The sequence below is a fragment of the Aulostomus chinensis genome, chromosome 3, assembly GCF_037954235.1.
Source record: "Aulostomus chinensis isolate RoL2024-O1b breed Wild chromosome 3, RoL_Achi_v1.0, whole genome shotgun sequence".
NCBI classification, from domain to species: domain Eukaryota; kingdom Metazoa; phylum Chordata; class Actinopteri; order Syngnathiformes; family Aulostomidae; genus Aulostomus; species Aulostomus chinensis.
The window spans coordinates 30,942,723-30,970,071 of NC_141322.1; the positions used below are offsets into that span (position 1 = coordinate 30,942,723).

Below are 27,349 nucleotides of genomic sequence, written 5' to 3' on the forward strand. Positions count from 1 at the left end.
AGGCAACAATAAACGAGGATTCCAGGGCTTCGTCACCCTGCAACGAGATCGGCGTACGTACAAAGTCTCGCTCCGACACCAGAAGGCACACGTGTAGACGCTGGGTCAGGCGAGGAGGAGACGCGACAGTTCGGGGACGAGGACTTGATGTTCACTTGTACATACGAGAGATGCTTGAACTCTTAAGTGCACAAACAAAATGTGAAACAAACAAAAGAAAAGCAGGCGTGGATGTGTCACGGAGGGAGAGCAGGAGTGCGGCGAGGCGTTCCCTCGCTCCTCAGACAGCTGCACGCTAACAAGCACACTTTAGACTGGAAAGGGCACTTAACAGCAGGAGTACATCGTCTAGTATTTACACGCCGTCCTCCGGTGAACTGCAGCTCGAGTGTGTGTCTTAGGTAGTTTTACACTCAAAGTTACAAAAGGAAAAAGAAACTTGTGGGACTGAAGTAAAATGATCTTTTTTATCTTCTCAAGTGAAAAAACAATGTCAACAATAAAAACTTAACACTACGTTAAAATATGACTAATATTATCAAAAAGGCAAATAGTAGGTGTATTGCAACGCTCTCTGCGGCATCACGATCAAAAACATCTTCATCATCATCAATCTCATCATCATCAACATCATCTGAGACAGTAAAGAGGCGTGTCCTGGGATGATTGACAGCCCAAACTCACATTTCGCCCGTCTCAGCACAGGCAGGCACACTTGTACGACATAGCAACAATAATCAACGAGGAACGTTTCCAGAGAGACCCGACCGGCCAATGGCAGCCAGGCCAGTCTGAAGGGAGCTCTGTCATTGGACGGCAGGCATCTCTAGGGAACAGGAAGAGCTGGTTCAGACAGGAGGGGGAGGGGCTACGCTGGAGGCCAACCAGGTGTGTTCAATGTTGCTATCTTGTGTGGTCCACAATAGGAGAGTGTGTGTGTGTGTGTGTGTGTGAATGAGGGAGCACCTGTGTGTGTGGAGCGTCTGAGGTCAGTTTGTTTAGTCTGCTTTCAGCTGCTGTGTTTAGTTTTGGTCTAGACGGCTGCAAGTCTTTCCCAGGCACGTCAGCGTACATGAACAGCACTCACTCACCAGCGGTGAGAGCTAACACGCTGACGGACAGCTACAGCGTGTGCGTGTGTGTGTGAAGGTCAAACAGATTATTACTGCCACACACAAATCCGAATACCAAATATTCACTCCTCAGACGGTGAAGACCACTCTCAGTTTTCTCTGGGTGCAAGAATCACACGCAGCGTTCAAAGAGGTCTCAAACTCTCCTTTGTAGCTCTTAACTGTCAAATCTGAGTCGTAATCCACAACCCTCTGTCTTAAGCTCTTTGAGAGCTCCTGCAGTGAAGGTCAGAGGTCGCGTGGGGCGGAGCTGCAGGACGACCATTTGACGTGTGTGATGATCAATGCCAGCGTCTATAGACGCTCGTGTGTGATATGGAGGCTTGGAAACAAACACACATGCAACTTTGTCTCACAACAATGTTTGCATGTGTTTTCAGAATGTGGGACTACGAGTGCATGAGTGAGTTTGAATGCAGGTCCTCCCAGACTGGTAGAGTCAGAGGGAAACACGGGGGAATCAGCCAACACTTTGTCCTGATCCCAGCGTGCAGGTTTAGGTTTCGTCTTTCATCTACGGCCTCGTTCAGACCTGCGTTAAGCTCCGTCCTCAGCCGAGGATTAATTCAGGATCAATAATTGGCGAGCGTTACGAGCGCGTTCAACGTCTTGAGTGGTTCGGTCGTCCAGGGACACGCGGAGGAGCAGACGGAAGCTTTCGGCCTCCAACTGACAGCTGCTTCAAATGCTGCCATCTGAAATAATGCAGGTGTTTGACTACATGGGGAACAAGTTTGTGAGACGGGACCAGCTGGATCTGAGCGCGAGCTCACAGACTTGTGATGCGGTCTGAACCGGACCGGTGACGCTCCACTGCAGCAGAGGGAACACTTCACCCCTGAACTGGTCTCATCAGGGATTGTGGATTTGGACTCTCCTGAAACAGCTGATCTGGACTGAGAGCTCAAAATTCACCTCAAAGTTTGAGAGTGACAGTAAAGACATAAGAAATGAAGGCTGTTGGTGGTACCACTGCTGGCCTCGACAGGAGCCCCCCCCCCCGCGGTCTGTCATGGTGTGGTCAGCCAGCGCAGGTTTCCCTGAAGCAAGAGATTGATCCTCCACTCCTTCAGTCCTCGTGAACACTACAGCCTCTTCGTTGGTTTCTGGAGGGACGCCCTGATCAGAGCCATCCAGACTTCTCATACCCGCTGCGAACCTTCTCACGCAGGGAACCAAACCGCAAGAGAGCCTGGTCCAACACAAGTTTTAGAACGATGAAGGGAGGAGGTCAATAAGTTAGTGGAACTTGTGGTGGGACCAGGCTGACAATCTCGTGACAGGGTCAAAGGTGATCGTACCTTCACTGATCTGATCATCGCTCCTCTGGCCGCTTTGGATTCAGAGATTTAATTCTTCAAATTAGGATTTGATTTTCTTCCTGTGCTGGATTTCAAACGCCAACGACGCAGCACAGGAGACTGAGGGGATCCTACAGAAACGACTTTTGACGATTTGACACGTTTTTGTCTCCCAGATGTTAAAGGAAGGTTTCCCAACAACAAGAAGGGGCGGAGCCTGGATTTCTATATTTCTGAAGATCTTGAAGTTCTCAAACGTCAAACTGGGAATTAGAAAGATGGTTCCACAGCTTTCAAAGATGCAAAAATCTAACGTAATGAGGGTTGTCCCGTACTTCTCTTTCTACTACTATTTGAATGTATTTACGTCTCATTTAAAGTCCGAAGTCAAAGAAACATTTCAGGCCTCTGGATGATGGGAGAGGTCAGGAATGTCTTGAAAAATGTTTTATTGTAAATGTTTACAGACAAATGTATCACTAATTACATGTCCTTGTCACCGCAGGTCTCCATATTTGTTGTGTTCATCCAGCCTTCAACATCTGTGAGTCATTTGAAGAACAATTCAAGTATAAAAAGGACTTTTTGGCCTTTCGTTTTGGCTGCGGTTTGGTTCAGTCCCTGCGGAGGGCGCTGTTGCATAAAGACTGGACACTAGAGGGCGCTAGATTTGTTAGGGCCTGAGGTACATGTGGGTCACGCTGGAAAAGCAGCAACTTATCCTGAAGAGAAAGCTAAAAATCAGAGATTCTGTACTCTTTTTTCTCTGCAGGAACCTAAATCCTGAAATGGAGGATTTATTTCCACACTTTTAACGAGATGAAACGCGACGAGTTGCTGTTGACACTCGTGCCACTTTTCAACACTTCAGTGTGTCTCGTTTGCAACAACACGTCAAGTTGCGAGACAAAGAGTTCCAAAATCCTGGGTGAGAAGAGGAAGGTTCAGTATGGACCCTGCACAGGAAACTGGCTGGGCACGTCTCCTCTGCCTGGACCGATTCTGATGTTGAAAAAATGGTTCCCAATATTTGACTTGACTTTATAACTGACATGAAAGGACTTGGGCTTCTTTTGTGACATAAACACGCACAAGTGCCGACACCCATGTGAGTCGTGACTCCTACAGAGTCCAGAATCATAAATGACGGCTCCAGGGAGTCGGGCTGGGATCTTCCTTTGAAGGGACAAACAATTGGAACTCTCGTCAAACTTTAAAAGTGTGGAAACGCTCATGTGGGACATGGAGGTCGTATCGCAGGGCAGTGAGTGGAGGCCGGCGCTGGCTGAGGATTGTAGTCTCCTTCCTGGTGCAGTAAAGTGCTCAGAGATGCCTGCGAGAGGGGAACCTAGCAGAGGGTGTGGAACGTTCAAAAGTGTGTGTGTGTGTGTGTGTGTGTGTGTGTGTGTGGCCACAGCGGTGCACAGCCCCTCTATCACACATTTAGGGCCTGTAAGGCGACCTGGCTTCCTTCCTGAGTCGTGCACTACAAAGGGGACGCAAGATGTCACCAGTTCGCCATCTTTTTTTTCTCTGTGATAAATATTTCGACGCTCCAACAAAATAAAACACATGAACTCCGCTACTTCCTACCTACTGTTACATCACACAGCATCTTGATTAGGTCAGACGTGTGTTCAATGTGACAAAGTGTGATTAACAAACTGTGCTTGACTTGTTTGGTGGAGGTAGTGACAGCCTGCTTTGGGACCGGCGGATAACGGAGCCAACAGGATGATCCAAAGAGCTACCAGAGGCGTTTCTGATTGGGCCTGCAGGCAGGAGGCTGACTGGCGGTTGGCTCCCAGGCAGGGATATTTGCATAAACACAGGATTTACTTTGTATGTCTAGAGCCGCGCAGGAGTGAGTCCGAAAACCCAGGAAGAGGTTAGCGTTGGTGAAGGATTCCCTCGTCTCAAAGTCACCGAGTTTTTGGTGAAGTACCTGAGATAAGGTCTGTGGTAAACACCAGCTGAAGGTGTTGTCACGTTCTGTCACAGGACATCAGCACACGCCACATTCTCAAAGCTTTTAGGCGTCTTAGGAACTTGAGTTGCTAACAAGTATATAAAGGAGACTACAAAGGTCGTCCGTTGCGGGCGTTAAAACGTCAACATGCTGAGAAGAAGTGCAAGTTTGGACTTAAGTTTGCCACAGATCTTATTTCCTGCAATCATCCAAAATTAAATGTAACGACTCCATCGGGTTTGGCCGAGGGACGCCACGGAGACGCTAACTATCTGTTGGACTGCAAACACAAGTCACCCCTGCGGCGCCCTACGGTGCAGTAGCCATCGGTCCACGGAGCCGGCGTCAGAATCCCTCTATGATATGTAGCCGTGGTAGCGGCTGCTGTGCACCGAGCTGGGTCCCGCCCTCTGGGGAGGCTGTGTGGCTGTGGTTTCTCTGGGTGAGGCCGAACAGACAGAGCTCCCTCAGAACCAAAGTCTCTCTCACACGTTCCATCTGCGCATACTAAAAAATAGTGCAATTCTTTTCAGCATATAAATAACTCTAAATTCGTGCTTTTACTCCCGGCTTGCATACATGGGTGTTCATATATATACTTGATATGTAATACAAGCCACCATGTATGTAGCAAAATGTTCGATGTGAAAGTTGGCACCCCAACAGATTATTCATGTTTGTTTCCTTTTTCTACAAATAAACAACATACAAACAAAAAGGTTACTGATTAGACTCAAAGTTTAGAAAAATACCACTTATTTCTCTCTTCTCAATCATATTGCAGAGTTTCTCTTTTTCTGTGGTGAACAGTCTTGAATTTTGTGCAAACCTTCTTTAGAAAACAATTTAAGAAACTAAAAAAACCAGCAACTCCTGCATCGGTTGGTCAATATTAAGGCAGAGCTTTTAGCTTGAGGACGTTTCGCACTGTGCTACAACTGGTACGCTAGCTAAACATGTCACAGACTACATCTACACTCTTTCTAGCATGCTAACACGTCCCAGTGATGCAGCTAAAGCCTGGCGCAGGAGTCGCCGCCGCCGCCGTCGGACTGTGCAGTCATGAAACAGAACTATGAGGAATCGAAGCAGCGAGGGGGATTATCTAGGAAACAAAACCAAGCCTGAAGAACCAAGAGGATTGCAACATTTCGCCATTTGCCTGGGAATTTTTGTAAGCGTGAAAAAGACAAACAAACAAAAAGATCTATAGAAACAAACAGAACAAGTAAATATTTATAACCAACGAAGACGAGTTGTAAGATCAGTCTGATAGAGGGGGACGAGGTGGAGTGGGGAAGGGAAGGAGGAGGCTTCTGGATCCACCCTTCCTTTCCACCCTCTGCCCCTCCTCTCGACATCATCATCTGTTCATCTGATGTGCTCCTCAGACAGGAAGTAGGAAGCTGGGGAAGAGGAAGTACCCGATGTTCTCTCGCAACCATGCTGGACAGGAATGAGGTGGTTTCTGGGGGTTCTTAACTTCCGAGAAGCCTGCTGCTTCCTGCTCCTAGCCTGAACTATGAGTGTGTGTGTGTGTGTGGGGGGGGGGAACTGACCACAAGTCAGCTGCATCTACAACTAGCGTGACTCACCCCTCATCTTAAACCAGCTCCCGTGTGGGTAGCAGATATACTTGTGGTTTTCCAGATGGCGAGGAATGAGGAAGCAGTCCTGTCACATCTGCTGGGGCTTCTGAGATTTCTCCTTTGAATTTCTCACATTCCTGTTGTCCACACTTCCTGGCTGCTGTGATGGAAGCCGGAGGAGGCCGTGTATCAATGAGGACGGTGGCGTCTGTGAGGTCGATAGTGTCCGATGGTTGTGGCCGGTCGTCAGAGACGACGGGTGGTAGTAGTGCCCGATCACCTCGCTGTAGGTGGGGGGGGCTCCTTCTACTCGAGAGCTCTGCTTGTGGTGCCGGGCCAAGGCCTCCTGCGCCTCCAACACACTGATGCCTGTGTGGACGCTTGGAGGAGGAGCCTGCAGACTGCAGAAAAATAAAAAGAAGAAGAAGAAATGAGCGACTGGTCCAGAATCCAGGCCCAGCGGACCTCATCTGTCTTGTAAGCTGGGGGTTGCTAATGCTCTAATTAGCTTTGATCGGTCAGAACGTTCATTCATAGCCACAATGCTCGTCAATATAAAGAACAAGAACTGGCGCTCAGACTGTGTATCGTGTCTGCAGCAACAACGTCATTTTGCTGTCACTGATACGTCAGCGTTCGTCAGCTGAAACGAGAAGAAACACTCAGGCAGGAGCAGAGTTTGGTTTTCAGGAAGGAGGTGGTCCTTTCCCAGCTTAGCTACAGGCTACACCAGACCTGTGGTGGACATCTGACGGTTCGCTGTGTTAGCGAGGGAGGAGTCTCACAAACACACCACAGGTCGCCGAGGTTTCTGTGAATCAAGAGATTTACAGACCCTCTGAGTGAGGACATGAGGTGTTCAGAGTTCCACTCCACAGGAAGCGAGAAGTAAGCAAACAATGCACGTGTGGTTACCTGGCCTGCAGGCAGGAGTTGGAGGGGTCAAGGGGGTGGGAGTCGAACACAGTTCGGTTCGGCGGGGCTCTGACCGACTCGCGGTTCAGCTCCATCTGTTGCTCTGGGTCTCTGAGCTGCAGGGTGCACGGGCCCTGGTATGGCGGGGGCTCCTCCCCATCTGAGAGGGAGATGGTGGGGGGGAGATCGATGAGGCTCTGGGGTAAGTAGGGATACGTGGGCTGGAAGCGACCCGGGGCGTACGTGTGCTGGAAGCGCTGCGACTGAAGAGGTGGCTGGGACGAGGCGTGCTGAGGGTCCCGCTGCAGGTAGGAGGAGGGGCCCCCTCTGTCTGGGGGCCGCGGGTTGTACACCTGGTGCTGTGTGAGGACGGACAACCTGTTACTCCTGTGTCACCAGGCAGGAAAGGACGGAAGTCTTTGGAGTTTCGATGTCACAGAACTCACCTCGTTGAGAGCGCCGCTTGTTCCTGCACCGTCAGAGCACCAGAGACCCCCCTCCTGAGAGACACAACACACCCCTTTACAACTTCTCCTTAGCCACTCCCCTCAGTTACCGTGAGCATGTGTGTGTGTGTGTGTGTGTGTGCGTGTGTGCTATATTCCGATGCTGTGTTCAAACTGTAGACAGAACTAAAAGAGTTTACATGTCAGTCTGACCAGTATCATACGACTGTCCACTTGTATGAACATGAGACACGACCCTCTGATGCTTTTAATACCTTGAAGTATTCCTCCACTAGAGGGCTCCACTGGTGCACAACAGACATTGATACTCTCTGTTTTAGGCAAAAGCTCCCAGGGGGAGGGGTGGGCAGAGCAGGGGGAGAAAAGGGACGCTGGTTCACTTTCCTCAGGTACATTTGATCAGCGTGTCGCTGACAGGTCCAGACCTGATGGTTTCATTAGCATGACAGGAGCGAGCTGCTGGCTTCGCGTGGCGCTGCCACAGTTTTAAATGTTATTTCCTAAAAGCTTCAGCTTCAAGTCCCTCGGTCGTCATCTTGAGACATTGAATTCTACAGATTTCACAATTCACCATTCGGTCCACTCATCGCGTGTTTGTGATTTTGTCTTCAGTGTTGAGAACGTTGAGTCTTTTACTGCCTGCATTGACCCGACTTGATCAGGGACCTTTTGGTTTACGGTTTCATTGGAGGCAAACAAGCGCAGGTCCTCTGTAAAAGGTCCGCACGGAAGTCTGCTTTTCTTTCTTTTTTTGGTGTGCGTTCAGTTTCTGGTGACAGCCTCTCTGTCCGTCTGTATTTGTGTTGTGTGTCTGTCTGTTAATCCAAATTAACTAGGACAATGACTCCCCTGAGCCTATCAGGAGCTGTGTGTGTGTGTGTGTGTGTGTGTGTGTCTATGCTTCATCCTTCAGTCATATCCGACATGCAGACGGGAGACACACACACACACACACACCAGTGATTCAGGGAGCACAAGTGAAGTCATATGTTTATGGAAGCCTCAGGTATAAGTCAGTGTACGTACGTGTGTGTGTGTGTGTGTGTGTGTGTGTTAGCATTAGCCCACAGCCTTGTTTAATCACCAGTCTCTAGCAGTCTTCAAACTTTCCTCAGAATCCTTCTTTCATTGAGGAATCTCCTCACTGAGCACAGCTCATTTAAAAATTTAGGAGAATAAAGGAAATGGTTAAAAAAAACAGACATAACATTTTACGTATGTTTTAACTTTCTATAATATTTGAGATGTCAATTTAATTGATCCAATTTGAGATTCTTAATGGCCGACCTGAAAACTCAACACATGGCAACACATCCTGCACATCTCCAAGATAAGAAAACACGCTCTGTTAACTACAGTACTGGGACATACACAGTACTGTAGTCCCAGTACTGTTAAGGTCACAGTACATATACTGTAGTATGTGTTTGTCCCAGTACTGTAGTTACAGAGCCAGGAGATTCTGTCCATCCTAACAGCTATCAAGCTTGAGGCCAAAGAGCCTCCAATCCCAGCTGGAACTTCCCAGACAGGGAGAGGCTGTGATCCAGATGTGCAGCCAGAGGAGGAATCATCAGGAGTCACACGGTGATGAGAGAATTCTGGGTAAATCCACCAACAGTGTACAGCAGGGGAGACATGGCAGCAGCGCCAGCGTGAGTGTGGTGTTTGCCTTACGTTGGCCAGCGGCAGGTGTCTCCTGCGAGAGTTGGCGTGTCTGGAGAGGAGCGAGCGTGCCGACAGGCGGTAGTGGTTGAGCAGGCAGGTGATGACCACCACCATCACCATCATCACCACCACAATCACCAGGATCTGGACGAACTCCAGCTGGGCTGCAACAGCACAAACACAAAGGTGGAGGTCAGGTCACGTGAGCACAGGGAGCAACACGGAGGATCCCTGAGTCGAACATTCCTTTTAGTCGTCCAACTGGAATATGAACCTATTATTACATCAGAAAACTCTGTTCCACCTCATGACTCATTCTGCCGTGGCCACCGGGGAAATTAACTTCATGTTGTAAGACGGTTACAAGCACAATCATGACTCCAGCGTCTTGTCCTGTACAAAGAAACAGAGGCTGACTGATTTACTTGAGTGTGGCGACAGGGTTCCTGGTCCTTTACTTCACGGCACGAACGAACCACTAAACGCTCACATTTAAACGAGGGAATGGAAAATGAAAGGAAAGTGATACAAATTAAATAGTGACAAAAGCGTGAGCTGACCTGGAACTTCAGTTGCTTTGGTACCATCTGTGGACATTTTCCCACTTCCTTGGATTCGCACATTTTTCCACATTTGAATTTAAATTTGTAAAATAAGTCGTGATGATGATCATTTACGCTGCAAAATGTCAGCCAGCTGTGACCACGTCGCCGTGATTTCACTTCTTCTTTTATATGAACACGTAAAACAAAGGGCCAGCAAAACTTCTCACTGGAAGAGCAGCAGGGAATCGACCTCTTGAAAAATAAGAGACTTCCGATGAAAGCAGCAGCCTGGCGGTAAAGACAGGAGCCTCCATGAAGGACGAACTCCTGAAGCTCACGCGCCGTTTGGAAGTTGCCTGATTTAAGGTTCACCGTCACTCTTCAGCAGGAGGAGGGCGCAGCACTTCCAGGTCATGGATCGACTGGTGACTCGGAGGGGGAGGGAAAACTGTTCTGACATTCTGAGGTCATGGTGTCAACACACACACACACACACACACACACACACACACACACACACACACACACTAGACTCGACTCGACTAGACGAGACAGACAGGACCAGCTTTGTTTAGAAACAGTCTGCTCTAACACCCCACCCCCCTGTTACCAACACACACACACACACACACACACACACACACACACACACACACACACACACAGCATTTCTCTCACACGTATTTTCACTGGGGGCAGGCAGAGGTCAGAGCCAAGTCAGACACAAGACCATAAAGAAGCAGGCGGGACACAGACACACACACACACACAGACACACACACACACACACACACACCATTGAGGCAGTTCACGGCCGTTCTCACACTCCTGTTAAGTTCCTCAGACCAGTTCAAAGATTATAAACCACAAAGACACATGGAGAACGAGTCATGTGACTCTGATAAGTTTCTCCTCGTCTTGAATGAAAACCACGTTCTCAGCAAATCTGTGAGCACCACAGTCCGGTTCACACACAAGCTGAACACAACCCTGTCACACACCGGTCCTGATGACCAGCACCCAAACGCCACAATCAATACAACCGCAACACAAGTCCACCGCTGACACTGAACGGGAGTTCACAAACCAGTAGCACGCCGCCCAAACAGATCTCAGTGACCCCAGAGACCAGGAGCCAGGATCCAGAGGGATCCCCCTCGAGACTCAAGCTGTGTGTCGTATTGGCATCGGTCTGATCCCGCCTCCATCAGAGCTGGAAACGTAGGTGACAACACCAACAGAGCACCGCATGATGACTCGTGTTCGTAGACCAGCAGGAAGTAGTCACCTCAAAGGTTCCTCTACCAGCCAATGGGACTGCTGGATCTGCTCCATTGGATTCTGCACAACTGAATCAGAAAACCAGCTCCGTGGCGAATGAGCGAACGTGAGTTTAAACGACATCAATTTAATTCCAGCTTTCAGGATTCATGGCTGCCTATCCTGCAAGAGCATGGACGGATAATTTTCCATTCTAACGTGAATGTGGTGATGTAAACAGACATCGAGCGAAGTAAAGACAGCAAATACGCTCCCGCCTGATCAGGGGCCCTTGAGCCCGACCCTGGGTTCAGAGCAGAGGAACCAACAATGTGGCGGTGACCCGAATCTATGACTTTATGGTCATTAAGCACCAATTTTGAAGCTTGAAGCTTTTAGTCACCTTTCTCTTCAAATATCAAGTCAGTTTTATTTGTACTGTCCAAAGTCAGGATTCACAACTTTGGTGAAGAGTGCACCCAGCGTGAAACAGCGCCACCCTTTGACCCGCAGTTAGCATCCATGGCTGCTGCGTCATGACACAGGGGACACCTCTGAATGCAGCCTGGTGGCCGGTTGGAGCCGCTCGGCCAAGCTTCTTACCCGTTTGAGTTGGCGAGTGCAGAACAAGCCTCCATGGTCTCTGGACTGCTGACACGACGACGCATTCATGCTAACTCAAACCTGACTCATGAAAATCAAACCCCAATCAGAACATTGTTAATCTAAACGTCACACTTCTGTATTTATTGACAGCTTGCTTGAGTTCTTAGTTTGTTTTTTGATGTTTCAGGTGACCGCACACATGATGTGACGCTGCACATCCTCATAATTCAAAAGTTGAGACAGGAGCATTTTCAACATGTTTGCTTGATAAAGTTCTCAATGAAAGTGGCTGAATGTTTCAGTTGTCCAGTTCTTAAAATGCAAGCTGGCTGCAGCAGGTTAGCAGCGGCTAGCGTGGGAGCGGGACACTCACCGCACAGTTGCGTCTGAACACAGTTGTCATGGTTGTGACTCCCTGACGGAGGCTGCATAGTCTTCAAGCTCTGCGCGATCTTTGCTCCGACAAAAAAAGTTTTGTATTCCCTGAGTTTAACTTTTAAAAACGTGGTTAAAGAACTTAAAACTAAAAAAACAACAACAAAACAGAACAAAAAAAATGTAAAAGAACAAAACTTCCCAGTCGAGTGGAACTCCAGACTACATTTCCTGTGGACGCTCCGACACTGTGTGTGTCCTCACCGGCTGACACACACACTCTGAGACTTGACCAACCTTTGTCTCCTCTTTTTTCTCACACACATTCTCACACTGTCCAGACGCACATTGAGGAAACAGCTGACCAGACCCCCCCCCCTCGTCCCCACCACCATCACCACCCCCACCACCAAATAGCTGCGAACAAAAGGGGTCAATGCGAGGGAGGAGGGGTGTGAGGGAAGGAGACCGAGAGAAAGATGGTGAGTGGTGGGAGCGTCTGGGAGAGACAGATGGGTCAGAGCGAGAGAGACGGACGGAATAATGATGAGACGGACGGAGCTCCATGGCAGGAGACGAAAGTCAATGAGAACTCCAAACTGGAGCAGCACAAGGAACCCCAACCTCAGAATTTCCCATCCCAAAACATTTCCCATCCTGGCTGACTGATATTTGAAGTTGCAGGAAGGTGAGACACCTAAAAGCTGGACGGGTGTCAAAAGACTATTTCTAAAAAAAAAATAAAAAAGAAGAGTTAATTCATCCGTGGTCATTTCATTTGATTAAACTGAACTGAAAGGAAGGACTTAAAGTAGGACACAGAGGTCACTGGAGGTTCAATCATCCATCAATTTCTGGCAGGACAGTTTGGACAGAGCTTCCTGGTGGAGCGACGCTGACGTATTTCAGAAGAACTGTTAGAAAAGGAAGCGCTGTACTCGCACGGTGAAGTTTGTCTGAATGTTTTTGGGAAACTTGTTTTGACTCCAGAGTGGAGCTGAATTATGGCCGAAGGGACAGGACGACAACAGGGGGATCAAGTTTGCTGGAGGCCAACGATATTTCAGAGCGCCGTTGTAAATGGAGCCCTGCAGAGACCCGAGCACTGCAGAGACCCGAGCACTGCAGAGACCCGAGCACTGCAGAGACCCCAGCACTGCAGAGACCCCAGCACTGCAGAGACCCCAGCCCGCCAGCGCCAACAACGACGTCATCATTTCAATGATTTGAATTCCATTAAAATGGCAATAATGACACAACGATGCTGATTCCTCCTGAAATTGTGAATCCTCTTGCATTATCAGTCAAAATGATCGTTTGTGATGTCACAAACTGTCTAGGAAGACTTGAACAAACTGCACCGCCAGTCTCACCATCTGTGTGAAGGCACCCAGATTGCCACGGTGTGTGTGTGTGTGTGTGTGTGTGTGTGGGCACGCTGCCTGTTGACAGCTTGTCTGTCTCTCTGTTTCATCAGCTGCTGCTGATATCAGACTTTCAGCCAAAACACTCGCACCACTCTTTTTTCCCTTCCCCTCCTTTCTTTCTCTCTCCCTCCTGTCAATCCATTCAAACTCTGGTCCCCACACGGGAGCGGGGCCTCTTCTGCAGAGCCGCCATCTTGCATCTACAGTAGCCCAGAACAGACAAACGCCTTTGCACCTTTTGGTACCACCAACCTGCAGTGGCTTGTTTCTGTCCTTTCATCACGCGTCTTCAAACTGCTACCTGTAAGCCTTTGTTGAGAGGCAAGGGTGGGTGACCTCACACAAAGACGTCCCTCCGTGGTGGAAAAATAAACTCTCTGGCTTGTTTGAATTCCTATAAGCCAATCATAGTCACTGTGGGCGGGGCCAAGCCAAGGATGCAACGACGCGCTTGCAAATAGAACCGGCGGTAAACCAGGTTCCGTTCTTCAGCTCATTGGGCTGCTGCAGGTCTCAGCTGACGCCCTCTGCCCGGCTTTCCTCACGTCCTGGGAGGGAGGGCTGGATTTGATCACGTCCATGGAAACATCATCCTGCACTTTGATTTTCAGAATCTGTGCTTTTCTTCTGATTTTAGCGTCCGCTGATGCGCCGCTGATGCTGATGTGACTCAGGTTGAGGAACAGCAGCCCGCAGTGAATACGCATCTCACGGCGGGCTTCTACAGCGGCGTGACCTTGCTCGCCTGTTTGTGGACTTACGCATCTTGATGCACGTCATATTAATGTAGTAAAAAAGAATACCGTTCTTCCACGCGATGAACCGTACCTGCCGGCTCTCATAGGGTCTGATGCTCCAATTGGACAGCAGGGAAACATCAGGAGCAAGTTTGACTTGCATGGATTTCTCAGCTGCATATTGAGAGGGTTTTTGGTCGAATCCCCTCGTCCATTACAAGGTGTTTCCAGCGTTTTTAGCAGTCACAACAGAAAGTGAAATAGCTGCTAGTCAACAAAACACATTCTACCAAACCAGCTGACTGTGCATGTCAGCCAGCCTGCAGTAGAACTCCCGAACGGAGAGGTCAGCAGGTCGGTCAGCGGACTTCCCACCTCCTTACTCTCCTTTTCCATGCTCTCTACTTGTGTTTCATCTCTCATCCTTCAGATCCTCCGTTCTCTGCTCTGTACCTCTCTTCACTTCTTCCATTCTGCGTACTGAGAGGAAAATCTCTCATGTTATGTTTCCATCCAGATTTCCGAGAGAAGGTGTAACACGATTACATAATATTTTTGTTTCACAAGTGTTTCCGTGTCAGCCAAGCAGAGGCACATGTTTTGGTGCAGTGGGTTTGTCTTTTTTTTAAAATTTCCATTTCCACGTTCTCATGTGTTCCTTAAATGCCATCTTCATCCTTCTCTTTTTCCTTCCTGTCCTCTTTCTCCCTCTACTTATTCTTTCTCCTATCCCTTTTTCCGGAGCATTTTTAGCATGACAAAAGTAGTCCTACACTGTCAACCAAGTGTGCTGTGCAGATGGATCCCTAAGGCCACAACATGCTTCCGCTAGGAAGCACAATCCCAACTTCACTCTGCAGAAATGGCTTTCAGGGGAACTTGTTTGTACGTGTGATCCAGCATCCAACAACAAAGGCTCTCAGGCTTTGCTGCGTCTTTACTCAGATTTTCACGCTACAAGCATACACAGCCTGTTCTTTCTGTAAAACACAATAGAATACTGCAGTATAATTCACAGCCTCCTGGTACTGCTCTTGCACAGTAGCAGGAAGTCACGGTGGTGGCGCCAAATGGCAGAGAGCCTCACTGACTTTACACACAATAAAAAAAGAAACAGGGGGAGGCTTGGTTTGGTGGGCCCACCTCCAGAACACTAGGTGGCAGTATGCCCTCTAAGCTGGTTACAATCAGATTTTCCTAATCTTTCTTCTTCTGGTATTATTGGCATTATTAGTATCATGTGAAACGTATTAATTTGATTATTTAATACTCGCATTTTCCTGAGTGCACTGTTGAGGTGTGTGGATGTTCTAATAGTGGGGAGATGTCTGTTGATGTCTGCAGTGTTTTATTGTAATTATTCTTTGTTTGTCAGTCAGTGACTGGTGCCCCATTTAGAGAACCAGAATCTACCTCCAGAAGACCTGATTACTTCACAAAATACTTCCATTTGGATCCTTTTATGTTTACTGCAGTGGACTACGAGACTCTGGGGTGAAAGTCTCTGCACCAGAACAAACAGAAATAGATTCTGCTGTTCGTTTGTTTGCAGACTTAGAAACATAGAACTGATATTTAACCTGTGCAACCCCCCCCCCCCCCCACACACACACACTCAAGCTCTAGCAGACAACTGACCTCATCTGACATGATATCCCCACACTGAAGCTACAATTTATCAAAGGTCTCCACTTCAGAAAATAACAAAAAGTACTAAAATACATTCACTTCTCAATCCTTCTGCAAGAGGGAAACTGCCGAGTTCCTCCCTCCCCCTTCCCTCTCCCCTCCCTGGTGTTGTCTAGACAGGAGGAGGCTGTGAGCCTTGTAGGCAGGCAGACACTCCATGGTTAATCTGAAGCAATTAGCTCATTTGTCATCCGCTGCCTGCTCTCCGTCTATCTGCCTCCTCCTTCGCCGAGTCTCCTCTTGCATTCAGCTAAAGGTCACATGCGGTCATTGCCGAGTCAGATGGCTCAGAGGGAACAGACAGAGGGAGGGAGGAGCAGGCGGTGATATAAGGGTAGGAGAGGGAATGAGAGACTGAGAAAGAAAATATGGTAAGAAGGAGGGAGGGATGGGGGAGGAAGAAGGAAAGCAAAGCACGGTGCTTCCTGTGGCTCCTCAGGACGAATTTCACGACTTCCATGAAATCACTAACTTTTGTCTCCTCTTGTGTTTGGTCTGCTCCACATGAGTTTTGCTAGCGCAGCCTCACTTACTAGCTTAAGCTCTTGCCACTCATGCGCTCTTTGTGGTCCCCATCCTGAGAACTCTGACAGCAGGCAGGCCTGCACACCTCCTCCACCTCCATGGGTTAAACTAAGCATGGCACCGATGAGGAACGCCACACACATCATATCAGATTAGCATCACAAGCCACGGTTTACTGTCTAGCTGGGCTTCCGACGCAGAGGCTAATCGAAGGCTGCTGGCGTGATGTTGGGATGCAACAACGCCACCCCTGCTGTGGTAAGCAGCCACATACCAGCATGCACCAGCCCACCACAGACGCACGTCAGGCCGCAGTCGGATCACTGGCAGGAGGCGAAGGTGCTGCTGACAGCACCAGCGCTTCACCTGCCGGCCTCCGCTGCACATCAGCTCTGGATGTTGGCCACTGCTGCAGTAAATTCCTTGATTTTCTAAAGGGAGTCTGGAACACAGGAAACATTCCAGAGAACCATGTTGGTCTGGGAAAGAGTCTTCAGATGCGTCTCACGACTTCAGAAACACAACTTCAAATTAAACAGAAAGTCATCAAAAAAAGTTGGGCTTTGGTCGGTTCTATCTGTTAAATCACTTGCATTTCTGTGATACTCTTTTTATCCAAACGATGATCCACCAAAAACAACATGGACAACCTTCACGCCATCCAAGGGGGTGAAAAAAGCGCAGTGGAATCAAGTGTCCTGGTACCAAAAGCAAGCTGGCAGTCTGAGTGGAGAGGAGTAGAGCTGATACCAGGTCATGGAAAAACAGCCAAAGGATATTTTTTTGGAGGGGGGGGGGGGTAGAAATTGGTGATGAAAGAACAGAAAGAGATGAAGACGAGGAAAGAAAAAGAAAGAAGTCAGTGATGAATGTGAGGATAGGGTGAAAAGGAAAGCAGCAAAGGGCAGGAAGGGAGAGAAGCTTCTTAATACCTCCCCCCTCCCACCCTCAGTCCTTGGATGACTCGACAGTCTGGGTAGTCAGAAATAGCACAGACAGCTGTGTGTGTCTACGTGTGAGTGTGTTTGCATGTGTGTGTGTGAGAGAGAGAGAGACAGAGAGAGAGAGAGAGAAGGCGAGAGAGAGAGACATAGAAGAGAACTATGGGTCATAGGTGCACACAATTTGTTTGTTGATTTGATTTCCATGAGAAAGACTATGGGGGGTTCAGAGGGGTGGGACACACACACACACACACACACTAACCATTGACTTTGGACGCCACGGTCATAGTGCAGCCAACAAGTGTGGGAACTTTGGGCCACAAAACTCCCACTGATGGTTTCAACAGTGGGAAAATGGAGATGTGTGTGTGTGTGTGTTTGTGGGTCAATTATCACTGGTCTTGACTTTGAAAAAGTCCTTTTCATTTAAACATATCTTGATTATTTTGGCAGATACAGAGATGTGTGTGTACTGAGATGTGTGTGTACTGAGATGGATGTGTACTGAGATGTGTGTGTACTGAGATGTGTGTGTACTGAGATGTGTGTGTACTGAGATGGCTGTGTACTGAGATGGATGTGTACTCAGATATGTGTGTAGTGAGATGTGTGTGTACTGAGATGTGTGTGTACTGAGATGGATGTGTACAGAGATGTGTGTGTACTGAGATGGATGTGTACTCAGATATGTGTGTACTGAGATGTGTGTGTACTAAGATGGATGTGTACTGAGATGTGTGTGTACTGAGATGTGTGTGTACTGAGATGTGTGTGTACTGAGATGGGTGTGTACTGAGATGTGGGTGTACTGAGATGTGTGTGTACTGAGATGGATGTGTACTCAGATGTGGGTGTACTGAGATGTGGGTGTACTGAGATGGATGTGTACTCAGATGTGGGTGTACTGAGATGGGGGTGTACTCAGATGTGGGTGTACTGAGATGGGGGTGTACTGAGATGTGTGTGTACTGAGATGGATGTGTACTCAGATGTGGGTGTACTGAGATGGGTGTGTACTCAGATGGATGTGTACTCAGATGTGGGTGTACTGAGATGGGTGTGTACTGAGATGTGGGTGTACTGAGATGTGGGTGTACTGAGATGGGTGTGTACTCAGATGTGGGTGTACTGAGATGTGTGTGTACTGAGATGTGTGTGTACTGAGATGGGTGTGTACTGAGATGGGTGTGTACTGAGATGGGTGTGTACTGAGATGGGTGTGTACTGAGATGTGTGTGTACTGAGATGTGTGTGTACTGAGATGGGGGTGTACTGAGATGGGGGTGTACTGAGATGTGTGTGTACTGAGATGTGCGTGTACTGAGATGTGCGTGTACTGAGATGTGGGTGTACTGAGATGTGTGTGTACTCAGATGTGTGTGTACTGAGATGTGTGTGTACTGAGATGTGTGTGTACTGAGATGTGGGTGTACTGAGATGTGTGTGTACTCAGATGTGTGTGTACTGAGATGTGTGTGTACTGAGATGTGTGTGTACTAAGATGGATGTGTACTCAGATATGTGTGTACTGAGATGTGTGTGTACTGAGATGGGTGTGTACTCAGATGGGTGTGTACTCAGATGGGTGTGTACTCAGATGGGTGTGTACTCAGATGGGTGTGTACTCAGATGGGTGTGTACTCAGATATGTGTGTACTGAGATGGGTGTGTACTGAGATGGATGTGTACTCAGATATGTGTGTACTGAGATGTGTGTGTACTGAGATGGATGTGTACTCAGATATGGGTGTACTGAGATGGGGGTGTACTGAGATGGGTGTGTACTGAGATGTGTGTGTACTGAGATGTGGGTGTACTGAGATGGGGGTGTACTGAGATGGGGGTGTACTGAGATATGTGTGTACTGAGATGTGGGTGTACTAAGATGGATGTGTACTCAGATGTGGGTGTACTGAGATGGGGGTGTACTGAGATGGGCGTGTACTGAGATGTGCGTGTACTGAGATGTGGGTGTACTGAGATGTGGGTGTACTGAGATGGGTGTGTACTCAGATGTGGGTGTACTGAGATGGGTGTGTACTGAGATGGGTGTGTACTCAGATATGTGTGTACTGAGATGGGTGTGTACTGAGATGGGTGTGTACTCAGATGTGTGTGTACTCAGATATGTGTGTGTACTCAGATGTGTGTACTGAGATATGTGTGTACTGAGATATGTGTGTACTGAGATGTGTGTGTACTCAGATATGCGTGTACTTTCAGGAGGAATTCTCACCCTAGCATATCATTTTGACGGGGGGGGGGGGGGGGGGGTACCGACACCGCCCGCCTCCACCTGTGCGCTGGCCGCTGTGGCGAGGCCTGTGTTGCTACTCGGCCTCTGATCGTGGTCACAGTGCCCCTCTTCCTTCCCTCGACATCAAGCCCATTCATCAAATTCATCCCTCCTCAGTTACTCTGAATGTTCAGCTTCAAGAAACATGACGATATCAGTGGAGGGAGGAGCCTCTGCAACACACAACGGAGCGCGTGTCCTCCGACAGGCTGTCAGAACTTCACGCTCCTCGGTGCCCTGTGCCTCCTGCGATGTCACGTGCGCGTCCCCGACATACTGGACGAGAACAGGCTGGAATAAATAGAGTAGATCAGTGGAAGAGAGGCAAGTAGAGCCTTGGTCTAAACTTAGTTTGCTAATCTAGGGAACTCCCGCACTAAACCACCTAGCACGCTAGTTATGCTAATTCTCCTAGCGAGTATGGGTCATAAACACCTCCCACCTCCATTAATAACTCTCCCAGCAGCGACACGACGGAGCTCTTGGGCTGTAATGAACTGCTGACTAGAAGCATTGAAGGCACTTGAAAATACCTCCATATTGACTTTGTTTTTCTTGAATACTACGATGATACCATGTCTGACTACTACGTACTGCTAACTCATCAGGATGAGCACTACAAGGAGGAAGATTTTAAGAAATGGCAAAAAAATATAACTTTTAGTTTTTTACCATTAGGAAAGGAATCATCAACATATTTATGACCGGAGCCTCCGGTTGTCTTTGGGGTCTCGTCTACCAGCCAGTTACTTTACAACGTCCAAGAATTTAAATGTGTGTGTTATTTGCAACAGTGCTTACAAAAAAAAAATCAAAATTAAGTGGAAGTCTGGCAATCGAACATCATTTAAAATTCAAATGATGTTCGATTGCCAGAATTCCACTTAATTTTGTTGTTTTTTTAAAATTTCAAATGGAGATAAAAGATTGATAAAAGAAAACGACACACAATGAAGTGAAGGAGCAATATGATTGTTCAAAACGGGAAAAAACCAGAGTCCTCCAAGACAGCCAGAAATCACTCACACTCACACACACACACACACACACACACACACCTCTGTGTACTAGCTGACCTGCAGAGCATTCTGTCTGAAACATATGAAAATCAAACCTCATTATCAGCTGCTTGTCTGGCTCTGAGAGGGTGTGTGTGTGTGTGTGTGTGTGTGTGTGTGTGTGTGTGTGTGTGTGTGTGTTGCTCATTAGAATTCTAGCCAGAAGGATCGAGACTGCCCCTGTCGTCTCGCACCCCCGTGTGCACACGATGCACACACAGCCACACACACAGAAACACACACACAGCCCCACACAGACAAACACACACTCTGTTCATTTTAATGTGAAAGAGAAGTCAGACAGAGTCGCAGAGGGCAGGTCACATACGAACTCTGTGTGTGTGTGTGTGTGTGTGTGAGGGAGAGAGTGAGGGAGAGAGTGAGGGAGAGTGAGCGGTGTGCTTGTGATGGCTGTGCTCCAGTGTGATACGAGACATAATAGTAATTATTAACAGTCTGGGTCGCGCATGCATGCTCGCTCTGAGTGCATCAGGCTGGTTCAGGAAGTTGCTTGTTGCCTGCTGTGTGTGCAGCCATGCACTGACCACAGGCAACAATTACACACAAGAACACAATAGAATATAAACTTTAAATATTTAGAAAAATGTGTCTATATTTTTTAAATATCTACACCTTCACAAATCCTTAATGACTGTAAAACACGAGTGAAAAGTGATTCTCTTTGTTTGATCAACAAAATATATAATATATCATGTAATAAGATGTAAAACAAGGCTGCCTCGTCAAAGCGCCGTCACCAATGAGCGTCCACCTGAAGATGATCATCAGAGTGAACCGTTCTGTCAATGAGGCGGCAAGAAAATTGGGAAAAGTGCTCGCCACAAGTTTCTGGAGTCCAAAATGATGCCTTGAAATCGCTTCTTTTCTTAATCCAACAGGCTACAATCCTAGGACTCTGAATCAGTGAGACATTTGCACTTGTAAAAAAAGACTGACACACATGACGATTACTTCTTAAATATCAGCCCTGGCTGACCTTTTGGCCGTTCATGCCAGGAAGGCTTTGCAGGAGTCGTGGTCACGCGTTGACGCGGCTGCTACAGAGTGAGGAGCGTTTCCTCCCCTGACATCTTACGAATTTAATGCATCGATTCATAACTGATGAAGACCATCAGCAGCTGTGGCCTCACACTGATTCATTCTCCACTCTTACACGGACCTTTTTCTGAGAGAAAAAAAAAAAGACGACAACTTCAAATCAGTATTTCCGTTTGCTGCAGAGTGTACAGCCAACTGACAAAAGTATTGTTGCAGCTCTGAGTTTGCCAGGACTTTCTATATAAAACACTGTCTAGACGAGTCTAGACTAAAGGTTGTTGTTTGGTGGCTGCCCAGTTCAATGTCACCAGTTGTTACAGCTGTAATTATACGCATTCAGACTTTTTATGAGTTGACAACTGCTGTGAGGGGAGCTTTGGTTTGGTAGGAAATTCACTGTGCCTCTGTAATTTAGTGTAATGGGTTTGTCGCTTCTAAAATCAGCTGAGCGGCCAATAAAAGCTGCAGGCCGGCCGTGTCGTGAATTCGTTTGTGCAGAACTTTGCATCCTAAAAGCGCACAGCCAATATTTGAGTAGCACCTTCCTAGAACGCTGTTGTAGCTGACAGTGTTACAGCGACTCACAACTTTCACATTATGGCAACAATGTGACAGAAAAACACACACACACACACACAAACAAACAAACATCAGGTTTTTTTTACTTTGAACAGTGAGGTTCTGCATCGCAGCAGAGTTGGCGGCAAAAAACGATTCAAGGACTCACCTGTTATGATGAAATTGCAGGTGTGTGTGTGTGTGTGTGTGTGTGTGTGCGAGCGCGCACCAACCAGACATGTTGTCCTCGTCCAAACAGGGTTTTTGCTGCCAAACCCAAACCAGCTCAGCCAGTTCTACACCCCCCCCCCCACACCTAGCTAGACACAACAATGTCTGAACACTCTGTCTGACCCCGTCTGTGTCTGCGTATCAAGGAAAAAAATCAATTCCACATTAAAGCCCCATCATGCAGCATTCTTAGCTCCAACTGAGAGACTCTACCTAGAGAATGAGTGCACCTGTACAACGTCATGATGATTCTCCAAAATCACGACCGCAGCAAAATGAGGAGGAAGAGGATGTTTATGGGGGAAGGAGAGCCTTGTTTACTGCTTCCCAGGCGAGCACCAGCCTTTAGCAGCTACATTTGAGCACCAACACCACGGCTGTGGGTCAAGATCAACGCTCTCAGTCACCAGATGGATCACAACCATGAAGCAGTCCTCGTACATCTCGATGAATGATGTTTCAGTTCATCTTTCAACAGTCGGGTGCGCCGCCAGTTTACAGATTTAAACACACATGCATTCTGGATTCCACCACTTTTAGCAGCTCAAAAGTAAATATTGCAACTTTCGTTGAAATGAATCCGACAAAACTGTACAGCCTCTCGAGGTGTGCGATACGATGAGAGCAGACTGAGAGGAGGACCAGAACGTGTCCATGGTCATGCCACATGAGATGCATCCCGGTCAAAGGAGACCCGTCGCTCACGCTCACTCCAGCTCGTGGACGCACCACCAGGCTGAGGCAGCTGGTGTTAGAAGATGGTTCTAATGGGTTCTAGAAGCAGCGGACATTTGAAGGACAACACGTGCGCTCGTCTTCTATTGCCAGCAGACGAGCTAGCCTTTTAGCTTCATCATCCCTCTATCACGGTACTTTGTGAGTTGGCGCTCATGTCAACATCAGAGCCTTGGTTGTGTGCTCTAAAACCAAGCCGTCAACCGCGCTCACTCTGGCAACCCTGTGTACAGGTTGCTGAGTGTGCCAGCACGGCGGCTAGCAGCTAGTTGGCAGGCATTGTCAGCAGTGTGTCTGCTTTAACAACACTGCGCTGGACAGGTGACACGTGCGTTCTGTGTCTGTTGGCAGGCATCAGAAGAAGAAATAAATTGGCACGTCTACCCGAGACTCATGTTTACAACAGTTCTGATCAAAGGTGGAGCTGCTAAATACCTGTGACGACTGCAGAGGGAATGTATGAATGCTGATTTTCCAAGGCAGACAAAGGCCAGATGTTAGCGCATGCTAGTGAGGTTTCAGTCAGTCAGAAAAGTGCTGCACCGTACGCGTTCACCTGCAGCAGCCTGATGCTGGCGCTCCTTTCCTTCACATTGCATTGATATTGGAACTTTTCAGGTTAAATCTGTCAATATATCATCATACATGATTATATTATGTGTCTCCAACTCTGATTTTCTTTACCAAACTACAACCATCTGTCTTTATATCAGGGCCTCCACGCTTCGCCAGGGCTGCTGAGACAACGAAGCCGGAGTGAAACAGTAGAACCACGCAGGAGAAACACCTGGCTTTGAAAAGAGCTTTTCTTCCTCAAAGACCCAGCTCAAATCAACCCGGATCCCCACTTGTTTCTCCACATGAATCAACTCGCCCTTGCTTTTGTGTGTGTGTGTGTGTATGAGTGAGAGCGAGAGAGAGACAAAGAGAGAGAGAGAGAGAGTAAGAATCTTTACTTTAGACAAAACAAAATCTGCAGAAACCCAAACAAGATAATTGTGACAAAGCCGTTCCAATGAAGCAAAGCAAGGAACGCAAGCGAGGCAACCAGCCAGGGAGGCGTAGTCGGGCCAATCAAGCAGTGGACAGCGTTTCATGTTGTATCCTCAGCCGTTTACGACTCACATTTTCACGCCACATGTGACGTCTGGCAGAAACCCACCCATGTCTAAAGGAGCGAAGCGATCATGCATGTGTTTACAGCAGATAATGACTCAAGATGCCACCTCTATCGCACCAGTGTTAGCCATGTTTACCATGAGAGAATCTGTACTTGAGTAATGAAGCCTTGCTGGATGGATGGATGGATGACAAACAAGCTGGGAAACTGGCTCCGTGCCTCCAAACACAAAACGATATGGGCCTCATATATGTGAGTGTGTGCCAGCTGGCAGGGCCTGCGCTCCTCACTGAGCAAGGTGTGGGTGGCTGCTCCACACAATGCGAGCAGCGATTGTGTTTTTGATGCTGCCAAGAACCTGTCAGCTCACGTGTGATGGGAGCTTGATATCAAGTAACGTGCTGGGTAGTTTACAGTAGGTAACAGTTTACTTCCTGTAACAAGACGCCACATTCACGGTCCCATTCACAGGAGTCTGAGAAGCTATGAGGAGTTCCCAGCCTTCCTTCGTATCCTCCTCATTCTCCCTCTGAGGACCTGCACCACCACACCAAGCTACATTGAGCGTGAAGGCTGACGGTACCAGAATGGTTCACCACTGTCGAGGCTTGCAGCACATCCAGCGACACCTAAAAGCCACGGTGACAAGTGTGCAAGATTGCTTCCATTCCAGAGTCCTGATTGGACCGTGAGTTAGTTAACTTGTTCCACTCTGACACTGCGCTGCACCCAAAAAGTGTCATTCACTTTGCAAGTACTCAACTTTGTAGTCTTGGACTCTCAGACATGACTTTCCCAGAAGTCAGAAAACGGCAACAGCATATTTTTAGAAGCTCATTGGAACAGATGACCAACAACAGTTTAACTGTCTGAAACGCCAGCCGTATGCTCTGCTGGGAAGTACCCTCTACTAGCTTCAGCTAATAATAATAATAACCATAATAATAATAATAATCATAATATTAATATGTGGCTGGCTTTTTCTGAGTCCAGGAGTCACCAAGTGTGTACCTGAGGAGCAAACAGGGAGAGAGGAGGTGACTGAGACAACTTGACCTTCCAATGCTACGAGCGACAGGTAAAAGGAATCAGATCAGGTCAAGCCGCCCCCCCCCCCCTTCTTTCTTGCCTTCAGAGTTCTCATGCTGCTCGTGCCTCTCCTCTCTCTGCCCATGGGGCTTGTGGGTAGTTGGGTCTCTGTGCTGTTTCATGGTTGCTAATTCTTAACACACCAAACTCAATGATGGCTGTGTAGTCAGGGGCTTCTATTCTTTCTCCATGGACAGCAATCTATGATGGCGTTCTCATCACATCTAAATGTATATAATAATAAAAAAAATCATCTTCTACTTAAAGCCAGCGAGGTCCTGAGCAGAGACTCCGGCAAAACTCAAGCAAATTACAGCAACACCAACACCTGCATCAGAGATCTGACGCATCCAGAAGCAGAATTAGCACAAGCCAAGGATTCGCCCCTGCTACCAGCTACATGCTGGTACGCTGAGTGGCTGGCGTGATGGGAATGTTCACCTACCACCTGCACAAAAAAGGTCCTTTTGCACCCTGCTTGTTTTTGATTAAAGTCATAATTAACATTTAGTCTATAAAATATCAGACAACAAATCTTCCTCCATGTTTGCTAGAGTTCTGCAAACAAGAGGCTGAACAAGGGCAGTTACTTCACTTCTCTCAACTAACGGCATGCTAATGTGGACACGCTGGAGAGAAAGGCTGCTCTAAGCTAAGGTTTGGTGAATAATCAGAATGCAACACACATTAACAGCATTACTGATTGATTATTGCCAAAAAATATCTGTCATACGTGCTTCATCATCCATTCCTAGCTCTTCCACTGAGATCACTTTTCTGGCATGGGAAGAATAAAGACTGTACTACTTGAGTCCTGGTGCTCGTCTTTGAGTCCTGGTGCTCGCTCTTTGAGTCCTGGTGCTCGTCTTTGAGTCCTGGTGCTCGTCTTTGAGTCCTGGTGCTCAGTCTTTGAGTCCTGGTGCTCGCTCTTTGAGTCCTGGTGCTCGCTCTTTGAGTCCTGGTGCTCAGTCTTTGAGTCCTGGTGCTCGTCTTTGAGTCCTGGTGCTCAGTCTTTGAGTCCTGGTGCTCAGTCTTTGAGTCCTGGTGCTCGGTCTTTGAGTCCTGGTGCTCAGTCTTTGAGTCCTGGTGCTCGGTCTTTGAGTCCTGGTGCTCAGTCTTTGAGTCCTGGTGCTCAGTCTTTGAGTCCTGGTGCTTGGTCTTTGAGTCCTGGTGCTCGTCTTTGAGTCCTGGTGCTTGGTCAGAAGCCTTTTTGGTCAAAATGTGATTCTGTCAGAAGAACCTCAAACTGCAGCTTTATATTTAGGAGGAAAGGTGTGTTTTCCAAACCCTGCATGTTTATGTGTCTGAAACTAACCTGACCTCAATCATAACCTTCACACCTCATAAAACATAATTATTTGTGAAGACTGATTTAGTTTATTTTGGAAGGAGGTGTACGTCCAGAACTGCCGAGGTGTTCGCTGCAGCGTCACACGTGTGAGAGAACACGAAGCTCCAAATCATCAGAGTTGGAAGCGTCTGTATCTCACGACCTGGGAATGAGAACGTGCTGTCTAGACATACCTCAGTCTAGCCTGAGAGAGAGAGAGAGAGAGAGGGAGAGGGAGAGGGAGAGAGAGAGAGAGAGGGGGGGGGTGGCAGGCAGTTACGGTTAGTGTTGTTCTCGGGGTTTATAGTAAGACACACATACATTGTGCCTGTGTGTTTAAAAAGCTGAATGCATTATCATAATTATTACTAATATAAACAGAGAGATGGGGTCTGTGTGTGTGTGTGTGTGTGTGTGTGTGTGTGTGTGTGTAAAGGATGTGGTCCCAGCTGTTTCCTATGGGCCTTTGTGAGTGCATGTGTGTATGGGTCAAGCCCATGGTCATGAGCTCCTATGTCACGTGGGGGCTGAGAGAGAGAGTGAGAGTGAGAGAGAGAGAGTCTGTGTGTGTGTGTGTGCAGACTTAGGTGTCTATTGTCTTGACTCTGTCTCACAGGCAGGACCAAACCAGCTGACTGACATGGAAGCTCGTCTCATGATGGACACCAAGCTTGTAAAGCACCTTGACATCATGTACATGTACAACACCTGCTGTACGTCAGC

At 47.9% G+C, this 27,349-nt stretch overlaps 1 protein-coding gene across 7 annotated transcripts in view; it reads right to left on the bottom strand.

Moving 5' to 3' along the window:
- pmepa1 (prostate transmembrane protein, androgen induced 1) overlaps window positions 1-27,349 on the bottom strand; it is a 52,915-nt gene that overhangs the window by 1,704 nt on the left and 23,862 nt on the right. For 3 of the 7 annotated variants that reach the window (XM_086200333.1, XM_086200337.1, XM_086200334.1), the window contains 4 exons: window positions 9,052-9,206; window positions 7,354-7,407; window positions 6,908-7,266; window positions 1-6,393 (listed from right to left, as the gene is read on the bottom strand). The exon at window positions 1-6,393 is cut by the window's left edge and continues 1,704 nt beyond it. In XM_086200333.1, the coding sequence (XP_086056459.1) occupies window positions 6,081-6,393; window positions 6,908-7,266; window positions 7,354-7,407; window positions 9,052-9,206 (881 nt within the window). In that variant the 3' untranslated portion in view covers window positions 1-6,080. Of the gene's footprint in view, window positions 6,394-6,907; window positions 7,267-7,353; window positions 7,408-9,051; window positions 9,207-9,326; window positions 9,346-9,459; window positions 9,543-9,602; window positions 9,809-11,826; window positions 12,200-27,349 lie in introns of those variants that run through there. The other 4 variants (XM_086200336.1, XM_086200335.1, XM_086200338.1 and 1 more) reach the window with 4 other exon arrangements.